Below are 18,854 nucleotides of genomic sequence, written 5' to 3' on the forward strand. Positions count from 1 at the left end.
ACACTCAAGAAAGCGTCTCTCTCGGTCGGCTGCTACTGAGTGATAATGGCCACACGACGGAAATCAGCATATTAACTACGCACTGTGCAAGCCGGTGGTAGCTCCAGCACGATGTGGCTGTGTTTACATGGTTCGGAATGGGTCCTCTGGCCCAAAGGAACCGATCATTGACTGGAAATGTTTGTGTTCGGCTACTTGGAGACCAATTTCACCCATACGTGGAGTTCATATTTCCTAACACCTATGTAATGTCAACGGGCCACTATAGTTCACCATTAGTTCTGGGCAACTTGAGTGAATGATTTGACCACCGAGATCGCCAGACAAGAATCTAATTGAAAATTTATGGAACATAAGCGTGAGGTCAGTTCGTAAGAAAAATCCTGCACTTTCTCAGTTGTACACCACGGCTCTAGAGGCAGCGTGGCTCGATATTTCTGCAGGGGACTTGCAAGTACTTGTTGAGTCGATGTCACATCGGGTTTCTCCCCTGCGCTGGGCAAAAGGCGGTCTGACACAATATTAGGAGGTACCCCATGATTTTTGCGCAACGGCCATGCCGCAGTGGATACACCGGTTCCCATGAGATCACCGAAGTTAAGCGCTGTCGGGCGTTGTCGGCACTTGGATGGGTTACCATCCAGGCCGCCATGCGCTGCTGCCATTTTCCGGGGTGCACTCAGCCTCGTGATGCCAATTGAGGAGCTACTCGACCGATTAGTAGCGGCTTCGGTCAAGAATACCATCATGACCATTGGGAGAGCGGTGTGCTGACCCCACGCCCCTCCTATCCGCATCCACTCCTGAGGATGACACGGCGGTCGGATGGTCCCGGTAGGCCACTCGTGGCCTGAAGGCGGAGTACCTCATGACTTTCGTCACCTCAGCGTGTCTGTCCTGTTGGGCGGTAGTCACCAGGTTTGCTGAGGCCCATCATGGTGTTGAGTACAGCTCCCTTGAAATCATAGTTTCCCTCTTCCCTTAACGGTAATGGAAACCAGACCACACTAAACACGAATATTGTGGAACGATAAACCAAAACATTCCTGCCGTTGCCGAGTTTCGAGCTGCTGCCAGAAGACATTTATCGCTCTTACGCTTGCCATAACACACAATTATCTCCCACTGAAATGCTAGAGGGTGAATGTTGATAGCTACATGATTTATAGCACAAATGTCAGATATGAAGTAGAATCAAAAATAAATAAAATTTTGTTGCAAGCAGTTGCCCGTTTCATACCAAGTTAATCTTCTGTATTGTAGAACCTACAGAAATTCATAGACGGAGCCGAACACGGCGTCATCTACGTCAGTCTCGGATCCAACGTCCGCAGCAACGCACTGCCCCAGGAGAAGTTCCAGGCTTTTCTGGAGGCGTTCAGACAGCTGCCGCAACGCGTCCTCTGGAAGTGGGAGAACGACACACTGCCTTCGCAGCCGGAGAACGTGATGGTCAGCAAGTGGATGCCACAACAATCCGTGCTGGGTGAGATTTCATCCTGCTAGCTACATCAAAATTTAAATATGGAAGAGGGTTAGAGTTTTACATTCCTTTGGCGAAAAGGCCATTACAGATGGAATACAAGATTGGACGGAATAAGGATGGGAAGTTAATGGATTGTGTCCTTCTGTAGGGAGTCATTCCGGTTTTCACGTGAATTGTGTTTGGAAAATCAGCGAACACCTGTACCTGGATGTCCGAACGGGATTTGAAAGCCACGTCTCTTGAATGCCAATCCACTGGTTGAGGACCGCTCTAGTTCACACGGCCTTCTTCCTTTTCTAGCGAAAGTATTGTTAAAGAATCAGCTGTCGATCTGTCTAGCAGAAATCTTGTCGAAGAAACCATCCCGAAACTAGTCTTGAAAAATTTAGGTAACACTTTCATGACACAGCCCTCCTATTCGGTTCTAGGATAGTCTTGATTTTGCTGACTCATCTACACTGAATCGTTAACTGTCGTTTGTATGACAGCTGCAGATAAACGATTGTTAAAGCTGTACGAGTTTATCACATAGATAATAGAAGACACAGATTAAACACTTCTTAAACGAAAATATATTTTATGATATGTACCTTCATTTTATAAAAATGAAGACCTCATTTGTAAATGTCAGTGGAAATCGCACTTGGTCTACTGTATTAAGATCCTGATAAAACTTGTAACATTTATTTCTCAATGTTTTCAATACGTCAGGGGAGCTCAAAGATAGTCCCTTCCGATAGAACAAAGCTGATTTCCCTCCTTTCCACAGGAGGGAAAATGTTCCACCCAGCGTAACACTGTAGTGCAGTAAACACATATGTGCCTACACAATCAGAGTTAAGCGAGGTATGGATTACGATGGAATATTTTCGGGAAGGACTATGATGGCAAGCCGTTGTTATGCAATGCGAAAGATACTGCATTACGAGGGCGCAGCAAAATCTTCCCGTACAATTATGTGCTTACATCCTTTTCACATCGAAGTGAAGCTAATTCAACGAAAACAAAGGTCTATATCTAAATGTATGATTGGGTTCGAAATTTACTCGGCTCTAAAACAGTGTAAAATGTATCATTTATCCTCGTATAGTAGTTGAAGTTCTTTGTATGCACGTGGAGTTCCACACCATGTCAAAGTGCAGCATGGCGTTCTTTGCCCACAGCTCATCCAAACGTCCGCCTCTTCATTACGCAAGGAGGTCTTCAGAGCATGAATGAGGCGACGTACCACGCTGTTCCACTTGTGGTCATACCTTTCTTCGGCGACCAGCCGTTCAACGCCGCCAAGATTTCGCAGGCGGAGATTGGAGTCAGGCTGGACTACCCTGACCTCAGTAAGGACAACCTGCTGGCCGCCGTACGAACCGTTTTGGAGGAATCAAAGTAAGTTACTCACGGCTCCAAGGCAATATACTGTCACATATGTTATTTCAACGATGTGACACACGTTTCATCACATCTAAACTCGTGAATAATAATGCTTAAGGTTCTAGGCGCTACAGTCTGGAGCCGAGCGAACGCTACAGACACAGGTTCTAATATTCCCTCGGGCATGGATGTGTGTGATGTCCTTAGGTTTAAGCCGTCGGCACACGGACCGTGCTCTCTAACGTTAACGTTGAGCGTGCCAAGTTCAACGTGCTGCTGAACGCTCAGGAACGATGCAACTTGTGCATACGGTACGTGGGCCCGAACGTGGTATACGCGATCGCAACGCACTCCAGGGGCACTTGAGGGATGTTTCTAGTTCGTAAATCACACTATTTACTCAACGGGCGTGCGTAAGTTCTCACGTTAGCTCTATTAAAACGCACATTTTCTTCATCGTCCACGAAAAGGAAAGTACCATGTCCAATCAGTAAGGACAGAGACATATAAAAGTTTCATTACAAACAGTGCGGTACAGATTTGGAATACTTCTCCCCATGAGATAAACATTATTCATCATTCCCACATTTCCGTAAAACCCCAAGGTCAGTGTTACTTAATCACTGTTCCTACCCAGTAGCAGAATCTCTGCAACATGTGAATTACGGGGCGTAAAAGAAAAAGGAGCAAAATATCTTTATACAAGTAGCGCAAGCTCTCCTGTAGATTAAGCCAATCGAACCAAGTCACCCCTCAAAAAAAGGTGAACTTATATTAACATAACATCAAATATTATAGTATATACTTATATTACACTAATAATAAAGTGTCAGAACCTAATAAAAACGCGAATGTTAGGAAATAAAATTTAAGTGTGTCATGACGCGATCCTCCGCCCCCACTTTCAAATCAATACAAGACAATCTACATCTACATCTTCATCCATACTCCGCAAGCCACCTGACGGTGTGTGGCGGAGGGTACCCTGAGTACGTCTATCGGTTCTCCCTTCTATTCTAGTCTCGTATTGTACGTGGAAAGAAGGGTTGTCGGTATGCTTCTGTGTGGGCTCTAATCTCTCTGATTTTATCCACATGGTCTCTTCGCGAGATATACGTAGGAGGGAGCAATATACTGCTTGACTCTTCGGTGAAGGTATGTTCTCGAAACTTTAACAAAAGCCCGTACAGAGCTACTGAGCGTCTTCCCTGCAGAGTCTCCCACTGGAGTTTATCTATCATCTCCGTAACGCTTTCGCGATTACTAAATGATCCTGTAACGAAGCGCGCTGCTCTCCGTTGGGTCTTCTCTATCTCTAATATCAACCCTATCTGGTACGGATCCCACACTGCTGAGCAGTATTCAAGCAGTGGGCGAACAAACGTACTGTAACCTACTTCCTTTGTTTTCGGATTGCATTTCCTTAGGATTCTTCCAATGAATCTCAGTCTGGCATCTGCTGTACCGACAATCAACTTTATTTGATCATTTCATTTTAAATCACTCCTAATGCGTACTCCTAGATAATTTATGGATGTAACTCCTTCCAGTTGCTGACCTGCTATTTTGTAGATAAATGATAAGGGATCTATCTTTCTATGTATTCGCAGCATATTACACTTGTCTACATTGAGATTCAATTGCCATTCCCTGCACCATGCGTCAATTCGCTGCATATCCTCCTGCATTTCAGTACAAGTTTTCATGGTTACAACCTCTCGATACACCACAGCATCATCTGCAAAAAGCCTTAGTGAACTTCCGATGTCATCCACAAGGTCATTTATGTATATTGTGAATAGCAACGGTCCTATGCACTCCCCTGCGGCACACCTGAAATCTCTCTTACTTCGGAAGACTTCTCTCCATTGAGAATAACATGCTGCTTTCTGTTATCTAGGAACTCTTCAATCCGGTCACACAATTGGTCTGATAGTCCATATGCTCTTACTTTGTTCATTAAACGACTGTGCGGAACTGTACCGAACGCCTTGCAGAAGTCAAGAAACACGGCATCTACCTGTGAACCCGTGTCTATGGCCGACTGAGTCTCGTGGACGAATAACGCGAGCTGGGTTTCACACGACCGTCTTTTTCGAAACCCATGCTGATTCCTACAGAGTAGATTTCTAGTCTCCAGAAAAGTCATTATACTCGAACATAATACGTGTTCCAAAATTCTAAAACTGGTCGTCGTTAGAGATATAGGTTTATAGTTCTGCACATCTGTTCGACGTCCCTTCTTGAAAACGGGGATGACCTGTGCCCTTTTCCAATCCTTTGGAACGCTACGCTCTTCTAGAGACCTACGATACACCGCTGCAAGAAGGGGGTCAAGTTCCTTCGCGTACTCTGAGTAAAATCGAATTGGTATCCCATCAGGTCCAGCGACCTTTCCTCTTTTGAGCGATTTTAATTGTTTCTCTATCCCTCTGTCGTCTATTTCGATATCTACCATTTCGTCATCTGTACGACAATCTAGAGAAGGAACTACAGTGCAGTCTTCCTCTGTGAAACAGCTTTGGAAAAAGACATTTAGTATTTCGGCCTTTTGTCTGTTATCCTGTGTTTCAGTACCATTTTTGGTCACATAGCGTCTGGACATTTTGTTTTGATCCACCTACCGCTTTGACATAAGACCAAAATATCTTAGGATTTTCTGCCAAGTCAGTACATAGAACTTTACTTTCAAAATCATTGAACGCCTCTCGCATAGCCCTCCTCACACTACATTTCGCTTCTCGTAATTTTTGTTTGTCTGCAAGGCCTTGGCTATGTTTATGTTTGCTGTGAAGTTTCCTTTGCTTCCGCAGCAGTTTTCTAACTCGGTTGTTGTACCACGGTGGCTCTTTTCGATCTCTTACGATCTTGCTTGTCACATACTCATCTAACGCATATTGTAAGATGGTTTTGAACTTTGTTCACGGATCCTCAACACTATCTGTACTTGAGATAAAACTTTGAGCCGTCATGTACTCTGTAATCTGCTTTTTGTCACTTTTGCTAAACAGAAAAATCTTCCTACCTTTTCTAATATTTCTATTTACGGCTGAAATCATGGATGCAGTAACCGCTTTATGATCGCTGATTCCCTGTTCTGCGTTAACTGTTTCAAATAGTTCGGGGTCTGTTTGTCACCAGAAGGTTTAATATGTTATCGCCACAAGTCGGTTCTCTGTTTAACTGCTCAAGGTAGTTTTCAGATAAAGCACTTAAAAAAATTTCACTGGTCTCTTTGTCCCTGCCACCCATTATGAACGTTTGAGTCTCCGAGTCTATATCCGGCAAATTAAAATCTCCACCCAGAACTATAACATGGTGAGAAAATCTACTCGAAATATTTTCCAAATTATCCTTCAGGTGCTCAGTCACAACAGCTGTTGAGCCAGGGGGCCTATAGAGACATCCAATTACCATGTCTGAGCCTGCTTTAACCGTGACCTTCACCCAAATCATTTCACACTTCGGATCTCCGTCAATTTCCTTCGATACTATTGCACTTCTTATCGCTATAAACACGCCTCCCCCTTCACTGTCCAGCCTGTCTCTGCGGTATACATTCCAATATGAGTTTAGGATTTCATTACTGTTTACGTCTGGTTTCAGCCAACTTTCTGTCCCTAGTACTATATGGGCGTTGTGACCGTTTATTAATGAGAGCAGTTCTGGTACCGTTCTATAGACACTCCTGCAGTTTACTATTAGCACATTAATATTGTTATTCCCTGTTGCATTTTGACTACTCCTACCTTGCCGCGTCTTAGGAGGCGTCTTGTCGGGCCTAGGGAGGGAATTCTCTAACTTAAAAAAAAAACCATGTGCACTCCACACGTACTCTAATCATTACGCTAAAACAACAACACACACATTACGAGTAATCAAAGTGTGTTACCCGTTGCAGAACACCTTATCGTAGATATGTTACTCATTGAAATTTAATTATAACAAATTGTACCAAGAACAATGCGTTTTCGGTGGATCTTCCGTGTGTCGCTGCCTTCAAATAGCCTACTCTTATAATACGTAAGTTACAATAATTCTTTTGCCACGAATATGATGTTTCTCGTTACTTTATTGGAACGAATGACACAATTAACAACGAGTTTGCCAGTGATTCTGAATTTGCTGGTGCTCAGAAACGGCACATATACATATAAGCTTTAAATGAATGCCAATATGGCGCCTCACAACTCTGTACTGAAGGGAGACGGCGTGCGTGTGAAGTAGGTGGCGTTGTGCCATCTCATTGGATAACGCTCAGACGCACGCTCAGAATATCTGGCATGCCAGATATTGCTCTGCACGTTCGGTAAGACTCTTGAACGTGCTATTCCACGCTATGAAATCAGAAACTCGGCTCGCTCAACGTACGGATGCACGGTCCGTGTGCCGACGGCTTTAACTAGCTCTAAGTATAAGGGACTGATGGCGTCAGATGTTCAGTGCCATAGTGCGCAGAGCCTTTTGAACCATTTGTAAGTGCTACTCGTCGATGAGCAGACTGGCGCAGAAGAGTAAGTCATTGCGGACCGCATCGAACCAGTCTGAAAGTTCTCGGTCGAAAACTATTGCGCTGGTCAAAGATCGTATATTCTTCGATTTTCCATATACTGTTCTCGATTTTGGCGTAGTTAGCAATTTAGAATCATGGTGTTTTTGAGCAAGTGTTTTTTTTTTAATCAGCCATTGTGTATTATCTCCACAGATACAAAGATAATATGAAGACGCTGTCGGCTGTGTTCCGCGAGCACAAGGCGGACTCGCTGGAGCGGGCGGTGTGGTGGATCGAGTACGTGATCCGCCATAAGGGTGCCCCTCACCTGCGGAGCGCCGCTCTCGACCTGCACTGGTGGCAGCTGATGCTGCTCGACGTCGTCGCCTTCCTGCTGGTGGTCGCTGCCCTCACACTCTACGTCGTCTACTCCGTCTCACGGCGGATACTTTCCTTCTTCAAAGGCAGCAAACCGAACCAGAAACAGAAGAAACACTGATGTTCTCAAGACAACGTTTAAGCAGTCACTGAAGCTTACTACATTTCTCACCATTTCAAGACATTTGGAGAGTGGAATCGTTACATGCGTCATATGATAGGCATGTTGTTGTTGTGGTCTTCAGTCCTGAGACTGGGTTGCTGCAGCTCTCCTGTGCAAGCTTCATCTCCCACTACCTACTGCAACCTACATCCTTCTAAATCTGCTTAGCGTATTCATCTCTTGGTCTCCCTCTACGGCTTTTACCCTCCACGCTGCCCTCCAGTACTAAATTGGTGATCCCTTGATGCCTCAGAACATGCCCTACCAACCCATCCCTTATTCTAGTCAATTTGTGCCACAAACTTCTTTTCTCTCCAATTCTATTCAATACCTCCTCTTTAGTTATGTGATCTACCCATCTAATCTTCAGCATTCTTCTGTAGCACCACATTTCGAAAGCTTCTATTCTCTTCTTGTCTAAACTATTTATCGTCCACGTTTCACTTCCATACATCGCTACACTCCATACAAATACTTTCAGAAGCGACTTCCTGACACTTAAATCTATACTCGATGTTAACAAATTTCTCTTCTTCAGAAACGCTTTCCTTGCCATTGCCAATCTACGTTTTATATCCTCTTTTCTTCGACCATCATCAGTTATTTTGCTCCCCAAATAGCAAAACTCATTTACTACTTTAAGCGTCTTATTTCCTTATCTAATTCCCGCAGCATCACCCGATTTAATTCGACTACATTCCTTTATCCTCGTTTTGCTTTTGTTGATGTTCATCTTATATCCTCCTTTCAACACACTGTTCATTCCGTTCAGCTATTTCAGGTCCTTTGCTGTCGCTGACAGGCATAGGCCTACTGATAAAGGACTATGAAATTTATGTAGCATTAAATTAAGACAGCGGTGGTGCAAAAATCAGACGCCAGTCGCAACTGGTAAAACAGTCTAGTCTTCAGTGTTTTTAGTAGCTCTCAAATCTGTACAATGTTGTAATATTCTTAACTTACTTCTATTTATTTATTTTTTTCTGGTAGAGTGTAAGTTGCTTCACTAGTCATCCAGTTCAAATAACAAAGGAAGTTGCTAAAAAGATCTCTGGTACAATTAACAGTTACTTTGTTACCAAACTGTACACGTTTTATAAACACACAACCTGTAAGACTCTGCATTAGAAGAAATTTCAGATCTTCACACAGTTAAGGTTCTGTTACAGCAATAATACAATACTTCTGAAAGATGATTGAATTACTTATACAACAGGAAGCTTTTTTTATAAAATAAATGAATTGAATACAGCCATTTTGTCAGATCTTTGCCTTACTTTCAGGTACCTATATGGAAAGAGATATACACACTTCTTGTCTATAGAATGGTACAATTTTTCTTTTTGTCCCTAACGAGACCTATATTCACCTTTATGAAGTACTTTTTTTCTAATCTATGTGATCAGTTCATAGGGAAAACAAAATATTTTATAAAATGAAGTTTTCACTCTACACCGGAGTGTGCGCTGATATGAAACTTCCTGGCAAGGTAGGAGACGAGGTACTAGCGGAATTACAGCTGTGAGGACGGGGTGTGAGTCGTCCTTGGGTAGCTCAGTTGGTAGAGCACTTGCCCGTGAAAGGCAAAGGTCTCGAGTTCGAGTCTCGGTCCGGCACACAGTTTTAATCTGCCAGGAAGTTTCAAAAAAATTTATATTTCAGTCCCTCAGTGAACTATTGTCATACTCGTGTAAACTGAATTTCTTTATTCTCTCGTGAAGACAGACATTTTGATTTGAGGGATGATATTACCTCTCAATAGACCTTTCATAAAAATTAATCGTTACAGCGCTTCCACCCTGTACAAATATGTCTGACAATGTCCCGCACGTTATCGCGCTTTGGCGGCAAGGGGGCAGGCACCTGATGCTCGATTCTTACATGAGCTAGGAAAATGGGGTAAGGTTTTTGGTTTAGCCTGAACCAGAGGGCGTTTACACATCGAATCGAACACCTTTACTATAGCAGTGTTACAGTATATTAAGCAAGATTCGAGAGGCGAACTGGAGCTGGCGCCCAAACAAACTGTGCTAATAGATTAATATCTTTTACAAAAGACCTCGGCTGAAATCAATGCTCAGCTAATGGCTCCATTTGTATGTTCACTGTTCGGATTTTATGTGCAAATGCGTGCAAAAAAGCTCATTTTTGTGGAAGGTTTATGAAGTGCGCCGCTTCTGTACTTTGAAGTCATACGGTTCGGTTTTTCGCCGGCTCTCTGCTTTGTTATTGCTCGCGTAACAACTAATATATGAGGTAAAATATGTTGCTACGAAAAGAGCCCTGAATTAATTTTTAGGGATGCTGTGCTGGGACCTTCTTTGGATCATTAATTTTCAACAAAACAGAATATATTATGTTCTTATTACTCTGGATCTGGCTTTCTATTGAAGGAACATTGATTCGTTACTCTAACTCGCTATAAAGTTCAACATATCTTCCTTACTTTACAGTTATTGAAAAGGTGCATGAAAGGGAAGCAGTGGTAGGGAAGGGAGTGAGACAGGGTTGTAGACTACCTCCGATGTTATTCAATCTGTATATTGAGCAAGCAGTAAAGGAAACAAAAGAAAAATTTGTAGTAGGAATTAAAATTTATGGAGAAGAAAAAAAAACTTTGTAGTTTGCCGATGACATTGTAATTCTGATAGGGATAGCAAACGACTTGGAAGGCAAGTTGAAGGGAATGGACAACGTCTTAAAAGGACGTTATAAGATGAACATCAACAAGGGTAAAACGAGGGTAATGGAATGTAGTCGAATTAAATCAGGTGATGCTGAGGGAATTGGATTAGGAAATGAGACACTTAAAATAGTAAAATGTTTTGCTATTTAGGGAGCAAAATAACTGATGATGGTTGAAGTAGAGAGGATTTAAAATGTAGACTGGCAATGTCGAGGAAAGCTTTTCTGAAGAAGAGACATTTCTTAACATCGAGTATAGATTTAAGTGTCAGGAAGTCCTTTCTGAAAGTATTTGTATGGAAGTGAAACATGGACGATAAATGGTTTAGGCAAGAAGAGAATAGAAGCTTTCCAAATATTGTGTTACAGAAGCATGCTGAAGATTAGATGGGTAGATCACGCAACTAATGAGGAGGTGCTGAATAGAAATAGGGAGAAGAGGAATTTGTGGCTCAACTTGACTAGAAGAAGGGACCCGTTGGTAGGACGCGATCTGAAGCATCGATGGATCACCAATTTAGTATTGGCGGGCAGCGTGGAGGGTATAAATCGCAGAGGGAGACGAATACACTAAGCAGATTCAGTAGGGCGTAGGTTGACGTAGTTATTCGAAGCTTGTCCTGTTACAGAGGTTGCCCCTCAGTCAGCAAGATCCGGGCGGTCGCAGAGGGTGAGCTCCAACGTCAGACGCGTAATGAACACCCTTAGGGATATGGCTGCAAGGGATGGGAACAAAACCAATGTGCACTCCGGGGGGAGTCATTCCAGATGTGGAAACGGTCCTTCCGGATGCCATGAAGGGTACAGGGTGCACCCATCTGCAGGTGGTCGTTCATGTCGGCACCAATGATGTGTGTCGCTATGGATCGGAGGAAATCCTCTCTGGCTTCCGGCGGCTATCTGATTTGGTGAAGACTGCCAGTCTCGCTAGCGGGATGAAAGCAGAGCTCACCATCTGCAGCATCGTCGACAGGACTGACTGCGGACCTTTGGTACAGAGCCGAGTGGAGGGTCTGAATCAGAGGCTGAGACGGTTCTGCGACCGTGTGGGCTGCAGATTCCTCGACTTGCGCCATAGGGTGGTGGGGTTTCGGGTTCCGCTGGATAGGTCAGGAGTCCACTACACACAGTAGGCGGCTACACGGGTAGCAGGTGCTGTGTGGCGTAGAATGGGCGGTTTCTTAGGTTAGATGGCCTTGGGCAAGTACAGAAAGGGCAACAGCCTCAAAGGGTGCGGGGTAAAGTCAGGACATGGGGGGCCAAGCAGAAATCGGTATTGTAATTGTAAACTGTCGAAGCTGCATTCGTAAAGTACCGGAACTTCAAGCGCTGATAGAAAGCACCGAAGCTGAAATCGTTATAGGTACGGAAAGCTGGCTGAAGCCAGAGATAAATTCTGCCGAAATTTTTACAAAGGCACAGACGGTGTTTAGAAAGGATAGATTGCATGGAACTGGTGGTGGCGTGTTTGTCGCTGTTAGTAGTAGTTTATCCTGTAGTGAAGTAGATGTGGATAGTTCCTGTGAATTATTATAGGTGGAGGTTATACTCAACAACCGAGCTAGGTTAATAATTGGCTCCCTTTACCGACCTCCCGACTCAGTAGCATTAGTGGCAGAACAACTGAGAGAAAATCTGGAATACATTTCACATAAATTTCCTCAGCAAGTTACAGTCTTAGATGGAGATTTCAAGTTACCAGATATAGACTGGGATACTCAGATGTTTAGGACGGTGGTAGGAACAAAGCATCGAGTGACATTATGCTGAGTGCACTATCCGAAAATGACCTCGAGTAATTAAACAGACAACCGACTCGTGGAGATAACATCTTGGATCTACTGATAACAAACAGACCCGAACTTTTCGACTCACTAAGCGCAGAACTGGGAATCAGTGATCATAAGGCCGTTGCAGCATCCCTGAATATGGAAGTAAATAGGAATATAACAAAAGGGAGGAAGGTTTATCTGTTTAGCAAGAGTAATAGAAGACACATTTCAGACTATCTAACAGATCAAAATGAAAATTTCTGTTCCGACACTGACAATGTTGAGTGTTTATGGAAAAAGTTCAAGGCAATCGTAAAATGCGTTTTAGACAGGTACGTGCCGAGTAAAACTGTGAGAGACGGGGAAAACCCACCGTGTTTCAACAACAAAGTTAGGAAACTACTGCGAAAGCAAACAGAGCTTCACTGCAAATCTAAACGCAGCCAAAACCTCTCAGAGAATCAGAAGCTAAACGATGTCTAAGTTAGCGTAAGGAGGGTTATGCGTGAAGCGTTCAGTGAATTCAAAAGTAAAATTCTATGTACCGACTCGACAGAAAATCGTAGGAAGTTCTGGTCTTACGTTAATCAGTAAGTGGATCGAAACAGCATATCCAGACACTCCGGGATGATGATGGCATTGAAACAGAGGATGACACGCATAAAGCACAAATACTAAACAATTTTTTCCAAAGCTGTTTCACAGACGAAGACCGCACTCCAGTTCCTTCTATAAATCCTCGCAGAAACGAAAAAATGGCTGACATCGAAATAAGTGTCCAAGGAATAGAAAAGCAACTGAAATCACTCAACTGACGGGATACCAATTCGATTCTACACAGAGTACGCAAAAGAACTTGCCCCCCTTCTAACAGCCGTGTACCGCAAGTCTCTAGAGGAGCGGAAGGTTCCAAATGATTGGAAAAGAGCACAGGTAGTCCCAGTCTTCAAGAAGTGTCGTCTAGCAGATGCGCAAAACTATAGGCCTATATTCTGAAATCGATCTGATGTAGAATTTTAGAACATGTTTTTTGCTCGTGTGTCATGTCATTTGTGGAAACCCAGAATCTACTCTGTAGGGATCAACATGGATTCCGGAAACAGCGATCGTGTGAGACCCAACTCGCTTTATTTGTTCATGAGACAGAAAATATTAGATACAGGCTCCCAGGTAGATGCTATTTTCCTTGACTTCCGGAAGGAATTCGATACAGTTCCACACTGTCGCCTGATAAACAAAGTAAGAGCCTGCGGAATATCAGACCAGCTGTGTGGCTGGATTGAAGAGTTTTTAGCCACCAGAACACAGCATGTTGTTATCAATGGAGAGACGTCTACAGACGTTAAAGTAACCTCTGGCGTGCCACAGGGGAGTGTTATGGGACCATTGCGTTTCACAATATATATAAATGACCTAGTAGATAGTGTCGGAAGTTCCATGCGGCTTTTCGCGAATGACGCTGTAGTATACAGTGAAGTTGCAGCATTAGAAAATTGCAGCGAAATGCAGGAAGATCTGCAGCAGATAGGCACTTGGTGCAGGGAGTGGCAACTGACCCTTATCATAGACAAATGGAATGTATTGCGAATACATAGAAAGAAGGATCCTTTTTTGTATGATTATATGATAGCGGAACAAACACTGGTAGCAGTTACTTCTGTAAAATATCTAGTAGTATGCGTACGGGACGAATTGAAGTGGAATGATCATATAAAATTAATTGCTGGTAAGGCGGGTGCCAGGTTGAGATTCATTGGGAGAGTCCTTAGAAAATGTAGTCCATCAACAAAGGATGTGGCTTACAAAACACTCGTTCGACCTATATTTGAGTATTGCTCATCAGTGTGGGATCCGTACCAGGTCGGATTGACAGAGAAGACAGAGAAGATCCAAAGAAGAGAGGTGCGTTTCGTCACAGGGTTATTTGATAAGCGTAATAGTGTTACGGAGATGTTTAGCAAACTCTAGTGGCAGACTCTGCAAAAGAGGAGCTCTGCATCGCGGTGTAGCTTGCTGTCCAGGTTTCGAGAGGGTACGTTTCTGGATGAGGTATACAATATATTGCTCCCCCCTACTTATACCTCCCGAGGAGATCACGAATGTAAAATTAGAGAGATTCGAGCGCGCACGGAGTCTTTCCGGCAGTCGTTCTTCCCGCGAACCATACTCGACTGGAACAGGAAAGGGAGGTAATGACAGTGGCACGTAAAGTGCCCTCCGCCACACACCGTTGGCTCGCTTGCGGAGTATAAATGTAGATGTAAAAAGCCTTTTCTGCGCGATAGCAATTGAGATGTTACCGAAGACAGTGCCGCCAAAGCAGAGTTGCTAAAAGCAGCCTTACGAAATGCCTTTACAAAAGAAGTCGAACTAAATGTTCCAGAGTTCGAATCGAGAACAGTTGCCAACATGAGTAACATGTCCGAAAGAACAGATACCATCTTATATGTATATGTATATATAGTTAAGGCTCACCGGCCACTTGATCATCTTCTTCTTCTGTGCGAATGCACAAACAGTGCCCGAACTCTTACGGGAATCGGCAACGCGCCGCGAGTAATGAGTATAATGGGCGGGGCACTACGAATGTAGTGCGGGACAATACGTTGAGAATGTGGGTGTCGCAGTAGGCGTGCCAGAGATAAATCCCTGCAGTCGCGCTGTCCTCTGTGTCCTCGGTGGCTCAGATGGATAGAGCGTCTGCCATGTAAGCAGGAGATCCCGGGCTCGAGTCCCGGTCGGAGCACACATTTTCATCTGTTGCCGTTGTCGTATGTCAACGCCTGTAAGCAGCTAAGGGTGTTCATTTCATTGTAATTTCATTCTAACTAGCTGCATGATCACCGATGGTGTCTGCCCTATCCGACATGTCCGAAAGAACAGTATATATATCCTTACCTTATCGGCCGAGCTAATTTTCAACATTCGGCTGTAGCATCACATCTCAAATGCTTCGATTCTCTTCTATTCCGGTTTTCCTATAGCCTATGTTGCACTACCATACAATGCTCTACTCCAGACGTATATTCTCAGAAATTTCTTCCTCAAATTAAGACATATGTTCGTTGCTAGAAGATCTCTCTTGGACAGGAATTCATTTTTTTTTTTTTTTTTTTCCAGTGCCAATCTTCTTTGATGTCTTCTTGCTCCGTCCGTCATTGGTTATTTTGCTGCCTAGGTAGCAGTATTCTTTAACTTCATCTACTTCGTGACCACCAAGTGTTACGTTTCTCTCTGTTCACGTTTTTGCAACTTAGTTTCGTTTTCTGCGATTTACTCAATCCGTATTCATTAGTCATTAGATTGTTCATTCTATTCAGCAGATCATGTAATTCTCCTTCACTTTCTCTCAGGATAGCAATGTCATCAGCGAATCGCATCGTTGATATCTATCATCTTCAATTTTAATTCCACTCCTGAACCTTTCTTTTATTTCCACCATTGCTTCTTCGATGCACAGATTGAACAGTAGGGGGGAAATACTACATCGCTGTCTTACTTCCTTTTTTATCCCAACGCTTCGTTCTTGGTCGTCCATTCTTAGTATTCCCCCTTGGCTCTTAAGCAAGCTGTATATTACCCGTGGCCGGCCGGTGTGGCCAGGCGGTTCTAGGCGCTTCAGTCTGCAACCGCGTGACCGCTACGGTCGCAGGTTCGAATCCTGCCTCGGGCATGGATGTGTGTGATGTCCTTAGGTTAGTTAGGTTTAAGTAGTTCTAAGTTCTAGGGGACTGATGACCTCAGATGTTGAGTCCCATAGTGCTCAGAGCCATTATATTACCCGTCTCTCCCTACAGTTTACCCTATTTTTCTCAGAATTTTCAACATCTTGTACCATTTTACATTGTCAGCGCTTTTACAGGTCAACAAATCCTTTTGACGTGTCTATATATTTCTTCCGTCTTGCTTTCATTATCAGCCACAACTTCAGAATTACCTCTCTAGTGCCTTTTCCGATTATAAAGCCACACTGATCGTTATTAGCACATTCTCAATTTTCTTTTTCTTTTCGCTTTTTCTGTGTGTTATTCTAGTCAGCAAGTTGGATGAATGAGCTCTTGAGCTGATTGCGCGATAATTCTCGCACTTGTCAGCTCGTGTAGTCTTCGGAATTGTGCAGATGATATTTTTCCGAAAGTGAGATGGTATGTCGCCAGACTCATACATTCTACAAATAAACGTGAATAGTCGTTTCGTTGCCACTTTCCCCAATGATTTTAAAAATTCTGAAGGAATGTTATCTATTAATTGTGCCTTATTCGATATTTAGTCCCCCAAAGCACCCTTAAATTCTGATTCTAATATACTGGATCCACTGTCTCTTCTAAATCGACCCCTGTTTCTTCCTCTATAACATCATACAAATCTTCCTCCTCATAGAGACCTTAAATGTACTCTTTCCACCTGTCGGCTCTTTCCTCTGCATTTAACAGAGGAATCCCGTTGCACTGTTAATGTTACCGCCCTTGCTTTGACTTTCCCATATGCCATGTCAGTCTTTCCGACAATCATGTCTTATTAGATTTTTTCACATTTTTCATGTAGGCATTTCGTCTCAGCTGCCGAGGCTTTCCTATTTATTTCACTTGAAGTATTTCTTCTGTAACCAGTGGTTTCTTCTTATTTACCTTCTTTGTACCCATGTTTTTCTTTCCAGCTTCTGTGATTACCCTTTTTAGAGATTGTAACCTCCCCCTCACTTATCGACCTTAATGACAGTGAAAAATTAAACTGCGTGTACCTAATGGAAATTTGGGAAAAGCAATCGTCACCGAAGTTAATCTGTCGGTAAAGAGGGAGGAAAGGGTTACATCTAAATGAAAGGAAAAATGCAAATGAAACTGGTGGAAATTAATTTGGAAAAGGGGTAAAGTTAATGAAGAAAGTAAATGTGCGGCCGTTACGTTAACAATTAACTAGCGGTAATTAGATATTTTAGATTTGGGGGAAATTACGGTCGCCAGTCCTAAGGACAATTACTATAGTAACTGAAAAGGAAAGGTAATTACACATATAATTAGCACTAGAAGCGTGGCAACTGAAGGTTGACACGTGTAGTGTGAAAACTGAAAGTTTGTCAGAAGTAATAAATTTCGCTACACTTAATTTAGCAAAAGAATTAATGAAACCGGAAAATCGAAAGTTAATTTAGTGACTGAAGTTAATAGTGAGCTTTCTTTCTGAAGCACATCGAAATACAGTTAGTCTTGGACTACCTCAACAATCATTTCTAAAGCTACTTGAATCTACGCAATTTAGAAAGAAAAGATTTAACTTTGAACTTGAATTAAACGATTCTGAACAATTAACAATAGTAAAATTTAGTACGTACCAAGCTGAGCTGCAGTCAAGGTAAGCTACAATACGGTAACAAAACTCGCACTCTTAATTTGTGCTTGTGCAATCTAAATATTGTAGCCAGTTGAACTTTGAAATTAAAGCAGTGAAATCGAATGATGCTGGCGTTTGAATTTCAACGACCCTCGGGCTCATTTCGGAAAAGGAAGGGACCCTGCTTGGCAATGCAATTGGGACAATGAGCAACAAAAGTTCATGCTAAGTTGCTGTAATTTTGCGAGGCAAATGGAACAATTTGAAAAGCTGAGGTCTGCGATACAGTTCTGAAACTTTACGTGCTTTTAGTCTTCCTTGTTGGTTGATTGAAGGTTTGAAGCCGTCGATCGAGGAGGTGGCGACAGTCACTCATTGTCGGCCGTCGCTGTTGCAGAAGCTGGATGTTGGCGCGCCTTCTTCTCGACACGGTCACCAGGCGAAACGGGCTCTTGATGTGCGCCAGCTAATGCTTCCCGTCCGCGACACCATGTCAGAAACTATCATCGCGAGTCGAGCGCAATTACATGCTGCCAAACCCCGAAAGCGCGGCAACTCGCGGGAGCGTCACACAACACACCTGCTCCACTCGCTACTCCCGCCAGACTCTCTCTGCCCGCGCTCCACGCGGCAGAGTTAACACTACCAAAGATCCTACACACTTTGATTCTTCACACGACCCATCGATGTAATCGTTCGATAGCAGTTTTCCCTAGGCAAGACCCAGCGTAAAAATACAAATAATATTTACGAAACAAACCAATTATACATCGACATGAGTGCATAAATATATATATACAAACAGTAAAACAATTACAATATATAAAGAGACAGAAATGTCATATCTTGAGGTAACAAAACAAGGAAAAAAAATAATAGTACAATAGATGGAAATAGGAGGATACGCATTTCCGGCGTTACACGTGCCCCACATTGTCTGAGGATGTTCGTGTAACGTAAACAGACTCAGAAAATGTCCCAAAAAAAAGAAACAGCGGAAATGCATATGCTCAAAACATCAACAAAATTTAGCATTCGTCTAATTAATCATAAATCAATTTTTAGATCATAATAATTGAGTGGAGACACTCCTAACCTTATTCCACTCTGTCATCTTGCACAAAATAAAACAGGTTGACAACATATCAAAATTCATAGAAGATATAGAAAATGGTTTAG

The 18,854-nt window shown here is 43.0% G+C and overlaps 1 protein-coding gene across 1 annotated transcript in view; it reads left to right on the forward strand.

Annotated features, from left to right (window-relative positions):
* The window catches only part of LOC126456680 (UDP-glucosyltransferase 2-like), a 217,885-nt gene that overhangs the window by 119,656 nt on the left and 79,375 nt on the right, over window positions 1–18,854 (forward strand). The window contains exons 5-7 of the mRNA XM_050092421.1: window positions 1,264–1,486; window positions 2,650–2,869; window positions 7,560–7,695. Coding sequence (XP_049948378.1) covers window positions 1,264–1,486; window positions 2,650–2,869; window positions 7,560–7,695 — 579 coding nt within the window. The remainder of the gene's footprint in view (window positions 1–1,263; window positions 1,487–2,649; window positions 2,870–7,559; window positions 7,696–18,854) is intronic.

The sequence above is a fragment of the Schistocerca serialis genome, chromosome 2, assembly GCF_023864345.2.
Source record: "Schistocerca serialis cubense isolate TAMUIC-IGC-003099 chromosome 2, iqSchSeri2.2, whole genome shotgun sequence".
In the NCBI taxonomy this organism is placed as follows: Eukaryota; Metazoa; Arthropoda; class Insecta; order Orthoptera; family Acrididae; genus Schistocerca; species Schistocerca serialis.